Source organism: Cyprinus carpio, chromosome B20, assembly GCF_018340385.1.
Source record: "Cyprinus carpio isolate SPL01 chromosome B20, ASM1834038v1, whole genome shotgun sequence".
Lineage (NCBI taxonomy): Eukaryota > Metazoa > Chordata > Actinopteri > Cypriniformes > Cyprinidae > Cyprinus > Cyprinus carpio.
In genome coordinates, this window is record NC_056616.1 from 6069520 (window position 1) to 6092292 (window position 22773).

Below are 22773 nucleotides of genomic sequence, written 5' to 3' on the forward strand. Positions count from 1 at the left end.
TTTAGTGTTGAACGAAAGCTCACGTTATTTGCTTAAACTTGGAGCTAATGAAATGTCCAAATTCTGTATTGGGTGCATATTATGACACTTTATAAGGTATTAACCAAAGTTCCACAATGGGGTTCATCTCACACGATGCTTAATCAATGCACAAAGAGGAACAGTACGGGGCATGTCTAAGTTCTGCAACAGCATCCCATTGGAAGATCGCGTCGTGGAATGGACCAAATCCTCTTGGATAAAACCCCAATGCTTGAACTAATTCAGCGCACGCTTCCTTCTTCGCCATGGCTTGAACTACCTACTCCAACGCTGCTAGCGTTCTTGTCATCCAGAACTCAAAACCACTCTGTTGAAAACTTAGTGACTGCCAAGAATCTTCGAAGTCTTGCAAGCAGCGAAACTCTCAAAAGAAATCGAAGCTTCTACATAACGAGGCAACCAACCAATCACCAGGAGGGTTTTCCCAAAAGACGTCATCCAATCGACAGATCTGCAACCAATCCGAGGCGCGGGGATTCCCTGAGACGAGGCAACAAGCGTTCTTGGTTCGTTCTTGGTTCTTGGTGCGATCTAACAAATAACTTACTCCTGGGACTTCATTCAAATTCCGTTATCATCCTCTTCAGTAACTGTGTGTGTGTGTATGTATGTGTGTATGTGTGTGTATGTCCATTAGGGTTTAGATCCATGTAATAGAGTAGCTCAATAAAATCTTGTTTCATTTATAAAGAAGTATTGTCTTGTGTGGTGTATTTTAAGATGAAACTTTGCCCAGATCCTATGCTACCTAGCTCGTAGTTTATAAATTATCATTCTGTTTGTATTCTCATTAAGCCATGAAGTAATATAAACAGAATTGAAAGGATATACTGAATTTTACGTTCGCTGGACGAACCGTTGATGTAGTATAAACTAATTAAATTTGGAATCAGTTCAATTAAAGCAATTCGAATCTTTAGATTCGATTCTTCTCAAAATAAATGAGCTAATATTTCCTTACAACATTTTGACAATATCGAGTTATAATTTTTTTTTTTTACATATCGCCCAGCCCTACTTACACCACATAAACACATTGCATTACACCAAATACACAAAATAATAATAAAAATGTTCTTTTTAGCAACGTCATATGACCCCTTTAATAGTTAGTAAAAGTTGTTAAATTTAGGTATGGGGGAGGATTAATGATCTAAAATATGATAATCCAGAATAAGGCATTAATATGTGCTTTATAAGTGACATGCCAACAATAAAAGGCTGTCTGATGTAAAATTACTGAACACTTAGGGTTGGGCAAATCTTAAATCCATTTGAGAATATATTGTTAACTTGCCAAATGTCTCCAATAAATATCTAGAATATAATTCAAAGATAAGTGTCTTTAGTTAAAACTTAAAATCTTGAAATAATAAAAGCTCTTCCAAATATGTTTCATCCAAATTAAATGGGTCATGAACTGAAAAACCAAAATCCCCTTGATCTTCTGACTTACAGTTAGGTCCATATATATTTGGACACAGGCACAATTTTTATTATTTTAGCTGCTGACCAAAACATATTTAAGTTACAGTTATCTAATGAATATTGAATGAATGAATGAATGAATGAGGCATTTATATAGTGCTTTAATTGTGTATTGCAATCATATGGGGGGGATCTCTACTCAATCACTACCAGAATATTGACTTAAAGTGCACACGCTGAGCTTTAATTTGAGGGACTCATCAAAACTGGAGGAAAGGAATACCTCCCCACTTTTTCAAGGGACCATAAGTAATTGGACAAAAACAGGATAGAAAATTACCTATTACTTCTAAATTATGATTTTTTTATGTAAAAATCTTAACATTATACGTGGATCTCAGAGAACAGTACAAAATAAAAAAAACAGAGGATTTCATAACCCCTTTAAAACATTTATCTTACATTCTTACATTACATTGCTATAAGTTTGATCGCAACTTATAATAATGCTGTTAATAGTGTTTATCGTCTGTTTGATTACATTTTTCATTGATTTTTCCATACATTTCTGCCATATGTACATTAACTGACAGTCTCCACTGATAAGCTATGACTAAATATATTGTAGAAACTTAATTTTCTGTAAAGCTGCTTTGCAACGATTTGTATTGTGAAAAGCGCTATACAAATAAACTTGAACTGAATTAAATTGAATTGAATTCTGGAATCAAGATCTGGCCATGGCCTTGATCAACCTTCAAGTAAATTTTGCTTTTAATGTGTGAGGTGTATTTTTGATATTTTAGTGTAAATGGTAATGACACAAGTATTTCAAAACATGTCAGAACTCTGTCTTATTGTCACGGAGTCACCAGTAACACCTGCCACACCATCAGAGTCCAATCACCCGACTCCGCCCATCCGCTCATTATCACCAGATTACTGAAGTCACCACACCTGCACCCGATCATCACTGCCACTTCTTAAGCCCACACTTCCTTTCACTCTCTGTCTGGTCTCGTCAGAGATTCACTGACTCTACTCTCTGTGCTACCCTAGGAATCATCTGAATACCTGAACGTCTGATCATCCTGCTTACCTACCATCATCTGTCATCCGTGTCCTGTCAGTTCCTCCTGTGTCCACCCTTCGTCTGTACAGCAAGTATCCTCAAGTCATCCACTTAACATCCCACTCTGCTCCAATTCCCCTGCAAGACTGTGTGATACCATCTTCTGTCTCCATATCTCAAATAAACCTCTACTTACCGGCATACCCTGTTGTCTCTCTCTTCAGTTTGTCACACTTATACTGTATATCCTTCATTTGCTGAAGTTGTTCTGCATGTTTCTAAATGAAAACATGTCTTATAATGAAGTGTTGTGAGCAGACCAGTTCATGGTAAACACTTTCAAGGTGTTTGGAATCGTCTTAAAGCACAACAAAATCGTGCAGGTTTATTGTCGAGCTATACCACATAAAAGCAAAGAAATTAAGACAAAACTATACAAAATTATTACCATTATTATAATTATGTACATGTAGAAATTGAAAATAATCAAAAGGATTGTTTGTTTGTTTTCTCTAAATATGCTTTTTATATAAAATAATACTAAATAGTAGGGTACAAAAAAGTTAATTGAACCATCACAACCCCATCACACGCATTTTATTAACAGTACATTACTATGGTATAACACTGTAATAGAATCTAAGATGTTACATTCATTAAAGTTTTGTTGTTGTTGTTTTTATGAAAACACTCTGGTACAAAACTTAAATGTTTAGTTTCAAACTTACAGAACCATATTAGATATAATCACTGCTTACATAATCTCAATACCATATGAAGAACTGAGATTAATAATATATTTATGCCATTTGTGCACGTCAATTCAATATCAAAGACACACACCTTGCTTCTCTCATTCTCTGATCTCTGCGGTCTATTTCTGAAGTTATCATCAGGCTCCGGGGTTGGGGCGTCATGTCTTCTCAAAGCCTTTGAGGACAAAAGAGTACAGAGGACATGGATAAAAAAAAAAGATTAGCAGCCTTTCTGTTATCCTTCCCTACTCCACTTACTAGCACTACAATGGACGGATGGACGGACGGATGGCTTTTCTTAATCCCTGGGAGGAAATTGAGCACTTGTTTTTCTGCCAGTGCAACATGGTTACTTATTGACTCAATTTGTCTTTTTGTATCAAGCATATGTAATGACATCAGCAGCAGGTTTGCAAATGTATTGGCATTTCCAACACCATACTGAAAATATATTTGCACATTAATTTAGTAAGAAAGCATCTAGAAAGAATATGAGTGTAATGTGCACACAAAAGTAAAATGAATTTAGTAATAAAAGGCAAATAAGGTTTTTGTTTATTTTTGGACAGCCTTTTTGAATGTGTGTAATATTGTAACAATTACCCGCAAAGTGTGGGAACTACACAAATAAAACAAGGGGAGGACGAACGAGTGTATCAAAGAGATCGCACAAGCCAAATTTAATAACCAAGTAAAGTGTATTATACATACAATATTAACAGCAAGTATACCCAAAACAAACTATAAAATAAAAAGTCTTCAGTGTGTGAGTGTGTGTATGTGTAAAGTTTCTCAATGTCCCATCCGTGGATTATATACAAAAAAGAAAGAGTTCAGATCGGTCTCACAGGTAATGTCTTTATATTCTGGAAGCTTGAATCCACCCAGTGCTGGCGATTTAAATGATCTTCACAGCAAGTATTCCATAAAAAAAAAAAAAAAAAAGGAAAAAACATATACTCCACAAGAAGATAGTCCCATAGCCCATAGCGAAAAAACACAGCCAACACATTAGATAAACCTCTTTGTACGGTCATGGGAAAGGAGAAAGAGACTTGTGAGCGACCCGCTCCTGAACTGCAGGGTGCCGGCATTCTATAAAGAAAAACAAAACTTCCCACTTCTCGTTCGCATGATGTCACATCCCGTGACGAACCCGCACGAGCTGAAATACAAGAGTTCGGAGTCAAACATAGCTATACAAAGGGGAAGAAAAACATACATAGAGAAAAGCAATTTATATTTGAATGACAGCGCTGTCCTTATCGTACACTGCAACTATAAATAAACTTCCCCTTATGTGGTAGCGCTACATAAATCCCCCTCCGCAGCCAACGAAATCGGAGGCGAATGTCCGTACCAGCGCTTTAGGTTTACCATATTTATATTTTCTCTTTTAAGTGGGTCTCCCCAACGAACGGTGTAATTTATTGGCCCCAATTTTTTTATTATTTCTGCTGGTCCCTTCCACTTGGGCGCTAGCTTATCAGATTATTTATTTGAGACTGATGAAAGTGGGTGTGTTCGGATCCAGACTATATCTCCCAAGTGAAACTGCGCATCTTTCCTACGGGTATTATATTATCTAGCTTGTCTGGCTTGTTGTACTTTCATTCTGGATTTTACTTCCTCTGCCATGATGTACTGTTATATGAAGGATGATCAGGAGCAGTTGGTCTGTGGACGAGTCTTTCCAATGGCCCATGAAGTTGTCTGCCCAGCATCAATTCAGCTGGTGTTTTGCCAGTAATCTCTTGGTAGGCAGTGTTTATGGCAAACCGAAATTCAGGTAACCACTGGTCCCACAACTGACGATGTTGCCCCACATATGAGGCGAATATTGTTTTTAATGTCGGGTTTACTCTTTCTGTTAGGTTTGTCTGTGGATGGTAACTCTAATTTTCCTCTAATGTGTTCAGGATGTCAGATGAACTCTTAGACTTTATCAACAAGCAGTGGGCCTGTTCTGTCTTCACAGAGTCAGAGGTTCGGGACAAGGCATCTGGTCCTAGGTAACCCTTCCTATGATGAACTTGGAAGTGGAATTGCTGTAGCCTGAGACTCCAGCAGGTCAGACGAGATGAGGTTTTAGGACTATTGAAAGCCCAAGCAAGATGGTCATGGTCAGTGTAGATGTCAAATGTACTTCCCTCCAGGTAATGTTTCCATTTTTCTACCGCCCACACCACTGCCAGACACTCTTTTTCAGAGGTTGAATAGTTTAACTCGGCTCCTCTTAGTGTTCTAGAAGCATATGCGTTGACCTTTTCTCCCTCATGCACTTTCTGTGTCAGTATAGCTCCCGATTACAAATACATCCGAAAATGCTTCTCCCCTTCATTCACCTTAAGTGAATGTAGCCTTGGCCAGGAGGTACCCATCATTCATTGGGTGTTTCGACCCTTATCAGCAACACCCTCCCGATGGTGGGTCGGCAGTGGTGGCCAAGTCACTGCCCATCTTCCCCTCCTGGCTTCCAGCTCATTTCCTCCCTCCTGCTCCATAACCAGCAAGAGGCTCTTTCCGCTGCCTCCCCGATCCTGCGAGCTGCTGCCTTCCTCTTCTTCCCTGTTATTCCAATGCCTGTGAGCATTCTCCACACCGACTGAGCAGGGAATCCTCTACAGCCGACCTTGACCGGGAACAGCCAAGCCTGCAATCCTTTCCCCCTACAGTCGTGCAGCAGGTCTTGGTATTTGGCGCTCTTTCTTTCAAAGGCCTGTTCACACCCCTCTTCCCATGGGACTGTAAGTTCTATGAGGATGATCATTTTTCCCTCTTCAGACCACAGTACCACATCTGGCCTCAGGGTTGTCTGGACAAATTGGGGGAATTGCAGCCTTCCTCTCAGGTCGACCTTCATTTCCCATGATTGGGCCTTTTGTAGCAGGCTGGTTCTTGTTGCTGTGGTTGGTGGCTTTTCCCACTCCCTTATAAACGTGATTGAAATTGTTTTCCGAAGTGGTTGGCGTTTCTTTTTCCTATCCTGCTCTAAGGTGTTGGTGAGTGTCATGAGCACCCTATCGTGGCGGCACCTGTACCTTCCCTGGGTGAGTGCTCTTTTACACCTGGCCAAGATGTGTGCCATGGTGCCCCTCTCCCCACAAAGCCTGCACAATGGGTCCTCTCTCATACCCCACTTGTGCAGGTTTGTTGGGGTTAGGAGTGTGTCATACACAGACCTCAGCAGGAAGGAGATGCGGAACGGCTCCAGTCTCCATAGGTCCGTCCAGGTAATCTTCCTCTTGGGAAGATCCCATCTGGTCCAGGCCCCTTGTGAAGCTAGGTCCACTACCCTTGATCTATGTCCCTCCTCTTCCAGGTTCCGTACCTCCTCTTGAATCATGGCTCTTCTTTCACTGGTTCCTGCCTTCCTCCACTGTGGGATATGTGAGGTTCCAAGACCCTGTCTTCCTGTGCATGGCGTTCCAGTGACATCACGTAGCTTCAACATGCTCACAGCTTGTGCAACAGACGAATCAGCTGCCCACTTGCGACCTGATCTTGTGATGACACCTGCATGTCTAACTTGTTTATCCTGTGAGTCTCTGTATGTCATTACGACTCTGCACTTTGCAACTTTGAATTTCTCAACTACGGATGACAGAGGAAGTTGGAGCTGCCCAGATCTTATGTAGAGGCCAACTGAAGTGAAGCTTGAAGGGATTCCCAACCACTTTCAGAGGTACTTATTGATCTTCCTCTCCACTCCTTCAACGCATGTCCCAATCCCTCCTCACTAGTGTCCTTGTGAACCTGGAATGATTGATTGAGGTCAGGTTGCATTAAGACAGGTGGGTTTAGCAATGCTTGTTTGAGGGTATCGACGCTGGCTTGGCTTTCGGGTGTCCAGTCCCATCTCACTCCCTTCTTTTTCAAGTGATTTAAAGGGGTGGTCATATCAGCAAAATGGGGTATGAATTTTTGGTACCACCTCGCCAACCCCAAGAAATGTTGTAGGGCTTTAAGGTCATTGGGCGGCGCATACTGGGTGATGGCCTAGGTCTTTGCTGGATCGACCTGAACTCCTTTTGCTGAGATGATGTGTCCAAGGAATGTCAACTTCTGTTTGAAGAAGTGACTTTTTTCAGATTCATTGTAAGTTTTGCCTGGGCGAGTCTCTGTAGTATGATATTTAGATGTTGAATGTGTTCGTCTAATGTTTTTGAGTAGATGATGATGTCATCTATGTATAAAAAACAGAATTCTCCCCTCAATTCTGCCAGGACCCTCTCCATCAGCCTCTGGAAGGTAGCAGTGGCTACTTTCCTCCATCTCCACCTGCCAATATCTTGATTGTAAGTCCAATGTGCTGAACCAGGAAGCGCCATCTATGGATTCAAAGATGTCGTGTATAAGCAGCATTGGGTAAGCATCAGGTATTGTCTTGATATTCAGCCTTCTGTAGTCCACACAGAACCTGTAACTGCCATCAGGTTTGGGGACAAGTACAACGGCTGATGACCACAGAGAAAAGGAGGGTTCAATGATGTGGTCTCTGAGCATCTGATCTACTTGGTCTTCAATTATCTTCCTCTTGAAGGGTGAGACTCTGTATGCTCTGGATTTAATTGGCATTTCATCAGACAAGATGATCTTATGTTTTTCCACCAATGTCTTTCCCAGGACATTTGAGGTGCGGCGTGGCCAGGTAGCCATCAACTTCATTAACTCCTCTTGATTATCGGAGTCCCAGCATGGAGCAACTTCAGGGATCGGAATAATAAGTGGTGGTTCCCAGGTTGGAAGTAAGGCATAATAGAGAGTCACAGCAGCAGGTTGGTGAGTATTTTCAGCAATCAATGATGTATTCAACCCCAGAGTAATCGGAGATGTTAAGAACGGGTAGTAGGTAGGACCAGTCCCTGTTTCCAGACTGTATCTGCTTTGTCCCATGTCCAATAGGGCTTCAGCAGCTCGCAAGAAGTCTAGGCCAGCTATCAGGGGTAAAGCAAGGTGGGCATCCTTCATATACGTATCCAACCTGCAGACTTTATCCTGCCACTTATAGCTGACTGAACTTTGGTTAATAACCTGGTGAACCTGCCCATCAGCCATGATGAATCTTTGCGGGGAAGCTGTCGTGCGTGAGAAAGTGGCCCCGCCTAGATGTCTCCAGAGGCTTTCCTGCATTAGGGTGTAAGTGCTACCAGTGTCCACTACTGCCTTCACCTCCATACCTTTTATCACTACAGCCACCAAGAGGAGAGATGTCAGTAAGTGAGGTTGCGCAATCGATAACCCAGCCAAGTCTTTGGAGGTAATGTGTTCACTTGATTTCCTTTTGGCTTTCTCTTTGTTGTTTTGACCACCAACTTTCTGCCAGTAGTCTTTTGCTCCCATGCAGTCCTTCTCAACCATGGAGCCCACCTTCACCAGTTGTTCCACCATCTTAACAGTTCCCCTCAAACAGCCAGCCACCCTTGGGTTAATGTTGTTGAGGATGTGGCTCACCATTTTATCCTCCGACATAGCCGGCTTCCATTTGAGGCAGAGAGCACGGTAATCAAAGGCAAAGTCCCTAAAGCGTTGCCGTGGTTGTTGTACCAGAGACTTCAGCTTATCCTCCACTTCGGTAAGACAGTCATCTAGAAGAAATGCAGCCATAAATGCCTTTTTAAAAGACTGCCAATCTATCTGCCTTCCACCAGCTAAGAGCAGGTCCCCTCAGGACCGTAGTCAATGTTCCGATGAGCTCCCCACTGGGAAGCGGCCTGATGTCTAAAATGTCTTTACACTGTTTGATGATGTTGAGCACATCCACAGTCTCACAAGAGGCACCAAAGATGGGAAACTCCAGCCGTATGGGGGGTTGTGTACAAAAAGATGATGTGCTGGGAACAACTGGAGGAGTAAGCACATTGGTTTTTGAAGTGGGCCCAGGAGAAACTTTATATGTAGTATTGGCAGATTTAGAAATTAGTACTTTAACTCTTGGAGCTGGTAATGGAGTTACGGAAGCATGAAGAGAAGAAATGGAGTTAGCTGGGGGATAACACCGTAATCTTGTAAGAGAAGGGGTACTAGTGAGTCGTAGTTTCTTCATTTGATTTTCCCATTTTGCATCTCTCCTCAGCAAACAGTCCGTCACGGCTCACTCCAACTTCTCCAAAGACCTACGAAATTCTTCTTCCAACCCTGCAAAGCTAGGTTTCATCATCAGTTTCATCATCACCATCAGAAATATACAGTGAACTCAACATAGATGAGATTTCAGCAGTGGGATTTCGTGTAGTCACAAAAGGGCCTGCTGTGAAATCCATAACAGGGGTATCATCTGGGCTAACCCCAGTTTCAAGGACATTCTGTTCAACATTGTCATTGGTATCAACAGATTCAACTTGGATTTTACATCTGTCTCCTCCATAACTAAATACAAATAAACAAAGTAATACACAAACAGAACGTCCCCGTACAGGCCACCACTATGTAACAATTCCCTGCAAAGCATGGGAACTACACAAATAAAACAAGGGGAGGACGAACGAGTGTATCAAAGAGATTGCACAAGCCAAATTCAATAGCCAAGTAAAGTGTATTATACATACAATAATAACAGCAAGTATACCCAAAACGAACTATAAAATAAAAAGTCTTCAGTGTGTGAGTGTGTGTATGTGTAAAGTTTCTCAATGTCCCATCCGTAGATTATATACAAAATATTATTGAGAAAAAAATGAAAGAGTTTAGATCGGTCTCCCAGGTAATGTCTTTATATTCCGGAAGCTCGAATCCACCCAGCACTGGCGATTTAAATGATCTTCACGGCAAGTATTCCATAAAAAAAACAAAAAGGAAAAAAACATATACTCCACAAGAAGATAGTCCCATAGCCCATAGGGAAAAACACAGTTGTGGGAAAGGAGAAAGAGACTTGTGAGCTACCCGCTCTCGAACGCCGGGATGCCGGCATTCTATAAAGAAAAACAAAACTTCCCACTTCTCGTTCGGATGAGGTCACATCCAGTGACGAACCAGCGAGAGCTGAATCTCGCGATACAAGAGTTCGGAGTCAAACACAGCGATACAAAGGGGAGGAAAAACATACATAGAGAAAAGCAATTTACATTTGAATGACGCGCTGTCCTTATCGGAAACTGCAACTGTAAATAAACTTCCCCTTATGTGGCAGCGATATAATATAATATAATATAATATAATATAATATAATATAATATAATATAATATAATGTAATAGTGGAGGTAGTGAGTGGAGATCTTGTGCAAAACCCAATGCTATATTCTGTTCTCTAGAAATGGTTCATGTTTCCTCCTTCAGTATGGGCTTTTCACACTGAATGTGAAAATTCTGTGCGATGACGCTTTTGAATCGAAGATTTTTTTTTTTGTCCTGTGTGTTGATTTTTTCCCCGTTGCTGAATTATGTGATCTGGAGTGTCCATTTTCTTCCACGTGTGTGAGTGCTATGAGTCAGAGCGCGTTAACTCACTATGTCTTCTGTATTGAAAAAAAAAATCAAGTGAAATATATTTCTACACATGAAATATGAAAGCAAATTGATTATGACAATATATTTTCTGTATGTGTTTTGTATGCAGCTCATGGTATTTTTATAGCAATAAAGGATGTTTATGACAAATATTAGCAGTGTAGCATTATTAAACATACAACAGTGTGTCTGATTAATCAAAAATCAAAATCAACTATAGATCACTATTGGAAGTTATTACAAGCACTCGATTATGGTTTAAAGTGGGTAAACAAATACATTAATAATTACATACATTTTCAAGTGTTGCTTGATGCTAATTGTACTTCTAATTTTATTTTAGGATGGAGCCTATTCTTGTAAGCATTATAGATTGTTTGTTTCTGGTGTAGAACCTTGTTTATCTTAATTTAATGCTGTATATTGAGCAGCAGATGATGTTAAATCCATTTACGAGATACATTTCTAAGGAAAAATGGATTGTTGGTCGGCGCCACCTAGCGTGCAGGCGTGAATTAGCAGAAGGTGAACAATCGTTTCTCGCTCAGTGTGGAAAGGCCTTAAGTCTACTGGGTTTTTTTCACCTGTTTTATTGTCCATTAAGCAAAAAAAAATTATAATAATAATAATAATAATAATTAATTAATTAAATATCACAATTATGATTGCATAGAAAAGTAATGCAAAAACATCTCCTCAACCTCATTCTTGTCTAGATCACAAAAAGTGTAAGCACCACTAAAATTAAATTGCTTATTATACTGTATATTGACTGGCAGTAATAAAAGCCACAGGGTTTGTTTCAAACCCATAACCCTTTGTATAAGCAGTTTTAATTATCATGCTTGCCTTAAAAAGCACCACTTATTAGTATTCAGTAGACCACTGATTGCATTTATATGAAATGTACTAGTTGAGTTTGAAAAACAACTGGGCAAACTTATACCGGAGTACATTTAATTCACTTTGTCAGATTTTAAAGTAAAACCCTTTAAGTTGTAATGGTAACTAACATATATTATGTGCCACATGCCATTACCATTTAATGCGAAAACCCAGTATGTGTGATTCCAGCATGCATATGGAGCAGAAAATGAATTTGCTGAATGTGTTTTGGAAGGAACAGCTGGAATGCTGTTTATCATCAGAATGACAAACTATAAGTGAGATGCATAATTATAAAAGGGGAAACATAATTAATATGATTCATTTTATCATAGACAGACCACAACTCAAATAATATCACATTAAGGTGCCACCCAGCCACAAACAATGCAACTGATGCCCTTGTTTCATTGTCTTTATGTTAGGTATGAGTTTGAAGGAAGCATTCCTTAGTCTAAAATCACTTTGTTAAATGCTGCAGTGACATTATTTATTGCTCTTACAGCGGTCTTGGTTGTGTATGGGTGTGTAAAAGAGCAGCACAATGTTTTTCTTAACAGATCTTTGGTGACTAAGTGTTTATCTGTCCTGATTTGATTTGCTTGTCTTGTTTGTTTCTCGTAATTTCGCAACAAATGCATTATTTCTCTAGGCCTAAGGCACACTGCTTTTTCATTAGCAAACTGCAATGGAGAGAAGATGCAAATTAGACTCCATTCATCAGTCACCTCTCAGATTAACAGGGCAATTGTTAATGGATGGCAAACACAGGCAGATACTGCACCCTGCTGGTAGGTGCACAGCATGAACCTGCTCTAAAGTTACTGTCAGATCACTGTTTTTAACAATTATTTCTCCCTGATAACACATTAAGCTGAAATGCAGAGACAAATGACAGAAAGTGAATGTTGCAACAAAAATCCATCCTCAAGAGACCATATCGTGTGTGTGTGTGTGTGTGTGTGTGTGTGTGTGTGTGTGTGTGTGTGTGTGTGTGTGTGTGTGTGTAAATATACATATATATATATAAAATTATTATTATTCTTTTTTACCTGATTTTCCCTTATTTTGGATTGGTCGTAATTAAGTTTTCTAAACTAAAACCATTTATCTAAACTTCAAATAACAGTCTGTATTTTGACATAATGCTTGATGAAATGAAAAGTGCTTTACTCCATTACGACATGGGGTTCACAAAACCATCCTTCAAAACAAACTGTTTACAAAACAATTCATGCTGAAATGGGGGGGGGGTCACTACAATGATCAATGTCCCTAGATAAACTTCAGCCGCCGATTAATATTAAACAATGAGTTTTTTTTGTTTGTTATTTTCGCAAAGACTTGAAGAGTGACAGGTTCTACGTAAATGGTCCTTTTGGACTCTAAGTTCTGAAGTTAACAAGTGACGTGACATATGGTGACCCATACTCAGAATTCGTGCATTTAACCCATCCAAAGTGCACACACACAGCAGCGAACACACACACAGTGAACACACACCCGAAGCAGTGGGCAGCAATTCATTCTTCGTATCCCCGGCATCAGACTTGAACCCACAACCTGCTCAAGGGCACCTCAGTCGTGGTATTGCCGGCCTGAGACTTGAACCCACAACCTTAGGATTAGGAGTCAAACTCTCTAAGCACTAGGCCACGACTTCCCCGATGTTACAGTATATTTACAAGGTACATCAACTACTTTCAACTCAGAATTTTAATGTCTGTAATGTAATGATCTGTAATGGCATGACCCCTTTAAAATATTAGCAAATAAATAGTTTATTTATAGTATATTCTACCTCCTGCAGTTCACCAGACATGCTTTTTGGCTTCTCTCTGTGATGTCTTTCAGAAAGTACCTGCCGCCCCATGCGCATCTCATCCTCGATCTCCTGTAGACGTCTCTCCACCCTTAACGAAACCTAAGACACACAACACAGGTCAAAAGTGACTCTATTCTGCTATTGGGCCTTCATTAAATCGCTCAGCTGGAGCAAGGTGCTGTTATTCCGTATATCATGTTCTGTACAACAGGTCTCCTTAGAAACTGTATTCTACTTACAGCAAGACAAAAGAGATGTCAAAATTTAAGCCCAGCACAATAATTTCATTACTACAGGAAGCAAGAAAACTGGTCACAGACAGCAAGCAGCTAAAAGAAATAAAAGTGAACACAACATGCTATATACAGTAACATTAGCAGCACTTACGGGCTCTTCTTTCTGTGATGGCTTTATGTGGCCTGCAAGATTCTCCAGTGTCTTCTTGGTTTCTATATCAGTCTTTTGATGGGAAAAAAAAACAAAACATAATGTGTATGTGTGCAGTTTCACACAAGCTATTTATTATCAGCAATAAACAAGAAGCTTTTGACAGTTTGAAACATTAAAGTACCTGTTTCTTCTCCTGATCTCTCTATCAATGTCATCACCAATCCGAAACTGATCACTCTGCAGGTCTCTGAGGGACTGATGCAATGAGTGAATCTGAGAAACACAGGGAATTAGATTTTAATATAAGTGGTTCTTGCTTGTGCTGGGTTGTTGTGGGTGTTTGCCATAGTGTTGCTATGGCGTTAGTAAATAGTTTTGAGTAGTTGGTAGAACATTATTTTTGAGGTTGCTCAGGTGCTCTGGTTGGTTGCTAAGGCACTGCTAGCTTTGTAGCAATGTGGAAGCAAGCCAGACACCAGAGTTTTCTAAAGTAACAATCTTTATCAACAATAAAACAAACATGCAGGAGAGCGCTAGATTATTCACACAAACCACACAATGTGTCAATGATAACCGACTAATACAAATGAAAACACAGGGCTATACATAAAGGCAAAGCAAGATTATGGTTAAAAGTTTACACATATGAATATGCACATATACATGTACACAATTTACAAATCACAGCATGAACTGTAATACATATAAAATACACATACAGAATAAAAAAAGTGATGTGTGATTATTAAGTCATCATGCTGACATAACAATAAGACAGCAGCCAAGCTGTCAAAAAATATTGTATCTGATGAAGCCATTTGTGGACTGAGGAAAAAGGTCAACATTCACTCAGGCTCCCAGACACTGTTATCCTGGCATGGATCTTGTGTGACTGAAAACTAGATTTAGGCTGGCCAGTAATATGGTACATATTGTACAACACTGAAATGTGGCAACCCGTACAGTGTAATGCCTGGCTGCTATAATGTTTATATCAGCAGGGTGTTTTTAATATTCAGACACCAAGCAATGAATAGGGTACTCTGCAAACCATGATTCCTTTATTTTGGTGGAAACAGTTTAGTTTTGAAATGTTCATGACAGTTGTCTGCAGCTGCAACTTGCCACAATGACCATAGAATTCAACTGATGTGTGCTCCTACTGCATGTATATTTACAGAAGACTGTTATTTTATAAATTTAGTCATGACTAAACACGTTTTCAAATATAAGAACAATATTAAGCTTTTTTTTTATCATGTTACAAAGTTACACCTTGACAGTTACTAATAAATGAAACACTTGCAGGACAACAATTCATATAATGCTAAACATTTCTAATTGGCCAGCTACAAACATGGCTTCAACAACCATATTTATAATGTATCACTGTTTTGTTTTTAAGTAAAATGTTATATAATGTGCAGAAGGTTCCCCACATATTCTCACTAATGATCTTCCATAACTTTTTCATGACATTTACATTCATTATTACTAGTGGTGGGCCGTTATCGGAGTTAACGTGCTGCGTTAACGTGAGACTCTTATCGGGCGATAAAAAAAATATCGCCGTTAATCTATTCTCAAAGTTGGGTTGGGAGCTGGGTCTATACTACGCAAGCTATGATGACTTTCACCGTGATAGTTTAGCGCGGATGTATACCTAGACGAATTGCACTGTAGGGGGCGAGAACGAGTCTTCGGACTTGTGTGTATGCCTACTGTGAAATTACCAAGCTTCCCAAAAAAAACCTCGACAAGACTCACGTCCGTTTCACAAATACTCCTTCTGCAGTGCGTATGCAGTCCGTGTGCGTTACGTATGTGGTGCAGAAGCAGCACGGACTCATTGTGCTTTCACACAGGACGCGTTTGCAGTCTACTGATCCGCGGCTGTTTAGTCCACAAACATAACATTTGTTCATTATTCTATTTCAAACCATGTAAAAAAAAATAAATAAATATGACTCTTATCACAGAACAGTAACAATCTTTCATAATCATAGATATTAGTTAAAACTTAATAAATATAAACAACATATTATTCATGCATTTGACTTCTAGGTTTGTATAATAATCTGCTCAAGCAAGCGGCAAAACATTTAAACAACAATTAGCCTACTTTTCTTGTTGGGATATCGCAAATATTTAAAATTAAAGCACCACTGACAGAAACAGTCGACTCTCGTGCCTTTTGCATTTAAATCTTTATTACAAGCAATCGCACGGTTCTTAATGAACTTTGTTTTTCTGCTTCCATTAAAGTGCATAGGCCTATATCATGTTGCCTCGTTTATCTAAAGGTGCTCTTTTTCTTGTTTTAAACCTAGCCAAAAACCCATGTGTTAAAAACATAACACAGAAGCCTTTAATTAGTATTCATTTATTGTGAAATGACTGCATTCCGTGTCAATCCATGTTAATTTTTACCGCGAACAATGCGCTGTCATTTTAATTCAGCGCATGCAGCACAGCAAAAATAGATTTGGTACGTAAACGATCGCTACACTGCTGCAGACGCACCGCTCCTGGAACGCACTGACGGACCACAACCGCGTGAACGCTGGAATCCATTAACATGGGTGCGTAAAAAAAAAAAGAAAAAAAATGCAAGGCATACGCACTGCAGACGGAGTATGTGTGAAACGGAGTATGTGTGAAACAGGCATAAGGTTGTTTGCAACTTGTGCAATGCGAAATTAGTTTACTGTAGGAGTTCTTCCAGTCTCAAGTACCACCTAAATGCAAAGCATCCCTTAGCTAATGCGGAAGATGCCAGGCCAAGCACTGATGTAGAGCAGGGGAAGAGTCGTCGTCAAACTACTATGTTTGAGTGCAGCACGGCTCTATCAGTACTAACAAGCACATCTTATTGAACATAATTTGAATGCCTTCGGCAGAATTCAAATGAGCCATTTTAATCTAGATTAATCTAGATTAATTCCAAGATTACAGTGAGATTAATCTAGATTTAAAAAATTAATCTATGCCCACCACTAATTATTACTAGATAAAACATTTCAAAAGAAACTGCACTCAAAATTACTAATATTGATAATAACTACTGTAGTAAAATAGAAAACTATCCTGGGACCGAGGAATAGTTCTCTGCAGTGGACAATATATTGTAGTTGATTTCTCAGAGACCATACATGCCAGTTATAAGTGTGGATGTCCTGTACAGAGCACATTCAGGGCTTTTCAGATATACCAAATGTTTGGAAGTTTCACCATGACCACTCCCTTTCCACGGCCTATAAAAATTTATTAAACAAATTTAACAATCAAACGTAAAAATCATAATATAAATAAAATAACACTTAAAAAATACCAATTAAAAAAGTGTTAATCATAAACTGTTGGTCACAAATCAACATCTCAGGAAAATGTTATGGGGTTTTAAATCAAAATATGACTTTTGGTTATGAAACAGGTCATCGATTTCATACATGTCCACTGTAGAGGACACCAGGACTAAAAGCATGTTTATTATGCATTTTATAAGACACAACAAATGAATAGAAAAAAATAATTATATTTCAATATTCCTATGAAATATTAGATAGTATTATGAAAGTCTTGCCAATTATTACTCCCATTATTACACTTCTTTTTTTATCATTACATGCTGCCCCAAGCACACATTAATATGCAAATTAGACAGTGTATAGATACATTGTACACAATGGAAAAAGCCTCTTATGGCCATTTAACACAAATACTGCATAAAGCAAAACTGTTTTTGCCTTTGCATGTTCATTCATGTTTTTTTATTATTTTTTTTAAATGAGTCTTGGTGTTATATCATTATTGTTATTTTTCCTTTTTTTTTCTTATACTCTACATCAGCTCTCCATTCCAGTCCTGGGGGCCCCCCACTCTGCACATTTTGCACATCTCCCTTTTTAAACACACCTGATTTGAGATCATCAGCTCATTAGGAGAGAGATCTATGAATTGAACTAATGAGCTGATGATCTCAAAACAGGTGTGTTAAATAAGGGAGACATGCAAAATGTGCAGAGCAGGGGGCCCCCACGACTGGAATTAAGAATCACTGCTAAATAATGTAATGACATGAAAAAGTACTAAATTCACATAACTTAATTTTATTTATTTTTTTTGGGTCTCAGGAGGATAGATGAGCGCGGGGCACAAACTTATCCAGTGTTAGTTGTAACACATGTGGTTTAAATATTTCCACACATACTAGCATAACCAAATTTACAGCATTTACTAGTTGCCATATCAACACTATATAGAGAAAAAATGTGCTCAAATTCAAAAATCTTTTGAAGATAATGCTGAATATTTATTTTACCATAGTAAAAGTACAAAGTAAACTTTTCAACTCAGTTTTTAGTATCAATTTAAAATAAGACAAATCTGCTATTATTTCCCAATCTCCAATCTCCAATCTGTTATTTATCAGCTTAGATAACTAGCAGAAGACCCTAACCGGTAAGATAGATTTATAATAACTTTCATTAACAAACATTATGTAATGCTTAACAGATCATTAGTTAATATATATTCACATATCTAGAAATGTTAAATAATGTGCTTGTTAATGCTTACTAATAAATGTATTAAACATTACCTAATAATTAACATTTGGCAAGTCAGGATAAATTAAAATGCCTACAAATTAGGGCTGATCACGATTTTTTGATCAATTTTGCGATTTCGATTTTAATCACAATTTTGACACACACAGACATGCTTCACAGTCATAAATGCATTCAGTATAAATTTGAAACATATTTCCAAAAGAAAACCAATGAGAGCTTTATCAAAAAGTTGTAACATGCCTCTAGAACAGACATAAGTCAAAATAATCACTAAGTAAAGATGTCAAACAAAATGTCTAGACATATGGCAAAAAAATACATTTTTTTGTTTTTTTGTTTTTTTTGCCATGCATTGGTCATAGAGCTCATTGTAGCGGTGCCTCAGGTGTTGAAATAGATTTGTTATACATTATACAGGTTTACACGTACTCCATCTGCAGTGCGTATACAGTATGTGTATGCGGTGCAGAAGCAGCAGCGAGAGCGCATTATTGTAACGCGAAAGCACATTAAAATAATGCGCGAGCACGAATCTCTCTGCTCGCCTTTGCTTTGTCACAAAACCAGACGCGCGTGCTCAGATACACGCTGCTGTCGTCCAGAGAGAATGCGCTCAATTAAAACATGTCTCCTCTATCTCACTCACTCACTCACAACTCTTTCTATGCTCATGCGCTAGATATTCATTCTTTTCGCACCTTTCGATTTCTAACCTTTTCTGTTCATCTTTTACCGCGTGCAGTGTGAACGTTCTGATCCATTAACATGGGCGTGGAAAAAATACGCATCACAGACAGAGTGTGTGAACCTGGAGTTAGGCATATGCCCAGTCTGTTCTGTTCTCGCGCTCCACTTAGGTGCGCTGCATTCTGATTGGATCGGATAGCATACTGTGTGTTGAGAAAAGGTTGTTAGAAAACTATTTAAAATAATAGTTACAAAGGTTAAGATTGATAAGTTAAAATTTAGTAAGTTAACATTTAATACACAACATTTAGATTAACAGTTCATGTTACAGATACATATATGTGGTTAAAAACATTGTGTCATTTTGATTTGTGAATTGACTTCATTACCCAGGATGCATTGAGCAATGGTAAAGGTCATGTGATTCACGGGAGGGTTTGTGAATGGTTCTGGTGAATGCTACAACGGCCATCTTGGGAACGATTTGCTGAACAAGCACACGCTGTATTTTTACTTTTGCTTCCTTTTTTTTTCCATTAAACATATGAAACGAAGCAACGTCTCACTTCGTTATTCTTAGTTTCTAAGACGATAAATGTACAACAATTTTTGGTGCCAAAACCTGGGAATCAGAAGACTATGAGTGACGAAGAGCGACCGACCGGTGTGGAACAATATGAACGGTCCAAAAAAAAGCGTCGGACGATACGGAGTTCCACAACGAGACTGCTGAACCAGATCGACATTGAATTATTAAAGGAAGACAAGGATATCGATCGTGTGCGGGACATGTTAGCCGTGTTGTCAGCAAAGGAGGACAGTTTGCGCGAGCTGGACAGCATAGTGGAGAAACACACTTCGCTGGAGGACGTGGAGGCGGAGATTGAACTCGCAGAGGAATACAGAGACCGTGTCATCGAGATGAAAGCGCGAGCTCACCGAGTGATTCGAGAAAATGAAACTGTGAGTAACCCACGGCCTGCTCAGTCAAGTGATGGTAACGTTAGCGAAAATAAACCGACAGTAAGACTGCCCAAGCTACAAATTGAGAGGTGTAGCGGAGATGTTAGTGTATGGCAGGAATTTTGGAGCCAGTATGAGACTGCTATTCATAGCAACAGTGCACTTTGCAAAAAAGAAAAGTTTACCTACCCTGAAAACTTATCTTACTGGAACAGCTGCAAGGGCAGTAGCAGGACTCACACTGACAGACAGTAACTATGATGCTGCAGTTGATATTCTCCAAAGCAGATTTGGAAGGAAAGATCTCATTGTAAATGCTCACATGTCAAAGCTTCTGAATCTCACTCCTGTAAAGAAATCCTCTGATGTCAGTGGCATTAAGGCAGTTATATGATGACTGTGAAATTCAAATTACAAGCCTAGAGTCATTGGGAGTGGTATCGGACACCTATGGCAGTATGTTGTGCCCAATATTACTCCAGATGATGCCAGACGACATGGCTCTTGAATACAGCCGTCACAGAGGGGATGATGATGAATGGAATGTGCCTAATGTGTTGAAGTTCCTGCAGAAAGAGGTTCAGAGCCGAGAGAGAACTTTACAAATGATGAAATCATACAACCAGAGAGAAAACCAGTCTGCTAACAAAACATGCAGCAAATCATATTCAGCCAATGATGTGAAATCAAAGAAACCAAGCATGCCATCTGCAGCTGCACTACACATTGCTGACCGGAAAACGCAAAACTGTCTGTTCTGTGATAGCACTGAACACAAATCTGAAAAATGTCCAGACCACCCGGTGTCAGCACGTAAGGAAAAACTGAAGAGGCTTGGCAGGTGCTTTGTGTGTCTGGGGACCAAACACATCGCCAGGTTTTGCAGGTCAAAGTGCAGGTCATGTGCCACATGTGGAGGCAGCCATCATGCAGCCATTTGTGAGAAAATTGAAACATCTCCACCTGCTGCAGCTGCCAACATTGACACTGTTATTTCCTCAGTAATTCCCCAAGCAGAAAAAAGCAAACCTGACATTGAGAACACTGTGCTGCTACAAACTGCCAAAGCATGGGTCGTAGGACCCACCAGCAGGAAGATGGTCCGCTGCTTGTTAGATGGAGGCAGTCAGGGGAATTTTGTGCATGAGAATGTGGTGAAGGCGCTGCAGCTACCTGTTACTAGACAAGGGACACTTACTCTTCACACATTTGGCTCCTCTGCTCCAACAACGGTGAGTCGCAACATAGTGAAGCTCAGTTTGGAGAATGTATGGGATAATCGGCAGGGAATTGAAATCGAGGCAGTTGTCACCCCCAAAGTGTGCACAGCGCTGATGAAAGTGCCTGGTGAACATATACAAATGGAAATGAAAACCAGAGGTCTTCAACTAGCAGATTGTGCTGGAGATGATAAACCTGAGCTTGCTGTGCTAATCGGCTCTGATTATTACTGGCAGATAGTATCAGGCAGAGTAGAGAGACTGACAAAGAGCCTAGTGGGACTGGAGAGCATTTTCGGATGGGCAGTGCAAGGCCCAGTAGCAGTGTCCAGCATGATAGAGACATCCTGCATGCATATTCAGCTCAGCGAGGATGCACAGATTGATAAACAGCTGCATGCATTCTGGGAGCTTGAGTCCCTGGGCATCATAAATGAGAAATCTGAGAGCCCAGAGGATGTACTGTAGAAGGGTTGCAGCGGTTCGAGGAAACCTCCATCTTCAAGGATGGGCGTTACCAAGTGGAGTTGCCATGGCGACAACATCATCCTCCACTTCAAGACAATTACCGCATCGCAAAAAAAAGATTGGAGAATTTGAAAAGGAAACTAAGCAAGGATGTCACACTCTACAGCACATACAATGAAGTTGTGGAGGACTACTTAAACCAAGGAATGGCTGAGGATGTGCCAAGGGAGCATGCATCACCACCAGGCAGTCAGATATATTACTTACCTCATCACGCTGTATTGAGAGAGGATAAGGCAACAACGAAACTGCGGGTTTGTGTTTGATGCGTCATCCCACGAAGACAGAAGTCCCTCACTAAATGACTGTCTTTTAACAGGTCCCAATCTGAATCCCGATCTGATGAGTATTTTGATAAAATTCAGACTGCATGAAATTGCATATATGGCAGATATCAAGAAAGCATTTCTGCAGATATCACTCTCAGAAAGAGATCGGGACGCTGTAAGATTTCTGTGGTTCACTGGACCACCAACAGAGGAGAAGGATGTGACGCTGCGCTTGCTCAGAATGACGAGAGTGGTGTTTGGAGCTTCGTCAAGCCCATTCTTACTTGCAGCCACCATAAGGAAGCATTTAAGACAGTACGAGCTTGAACACCCGCAAGTGGTAGAAGCCCTCAGCTCCTCACTCTACGTAGATGATTTCATTTCAAGTGCAAGTGGGGTGACAGAGGCACATACAGTGACGACAACAGCCAGGAACATTATGTCTGCTGCAGGCATGGAGCTATGTAAATGGATGACAAACTCTCCTGAGCTCAAAGAAAAATGGCAGCAAGGCTTGATGGATTGTGCTGTGCATCCAGAGTCACACGTGTCTGTGCTGAAGGTGCTGGGTATGGTGTGGAGACCAGCCACTGATGACTTTGTGTTCGACCTCAGGGGGCTGCTTGATATTCTGAAAGAAAGAGAAAACACAAAACGAAGTGTTCTGCAGTCTTCTGCTCGTATTTTT

At 39.9% G+C, this 22773-nt stretch overlaps 1 protein-coding gene across 1 annotated transcript in view; it reads right to left on the bottom strand.

Moving 5' to 3' along the window:
• LOC109113217 (centrosomal protein of 128 kDa-like) overlaps positions 1-22773 on the bottom strand; it is a 158194-nt gene that overhangs the window by 109794 nt on the left and 25627 nt on the right. The window contains exons 6-9 of the mRNA XM_042747132.1: positions 14019-14120; positions 13845-13916; positions 13434-13556; positions 3386-3472 (exon numbers count right to left, since the gene is read on the bottom strand). Coding sequence (XP_042603066.1) covers positions 3386-3472; positions 13434-13556; positions 13845-13916; positions 14019-14120 — 384 coding nt within the window. The remainder of the gene's footprint in view (positions 1-3385; positions 3473-13433; positions 13557-13844; positions 13917-14018; positions 14121-22773) is intronic.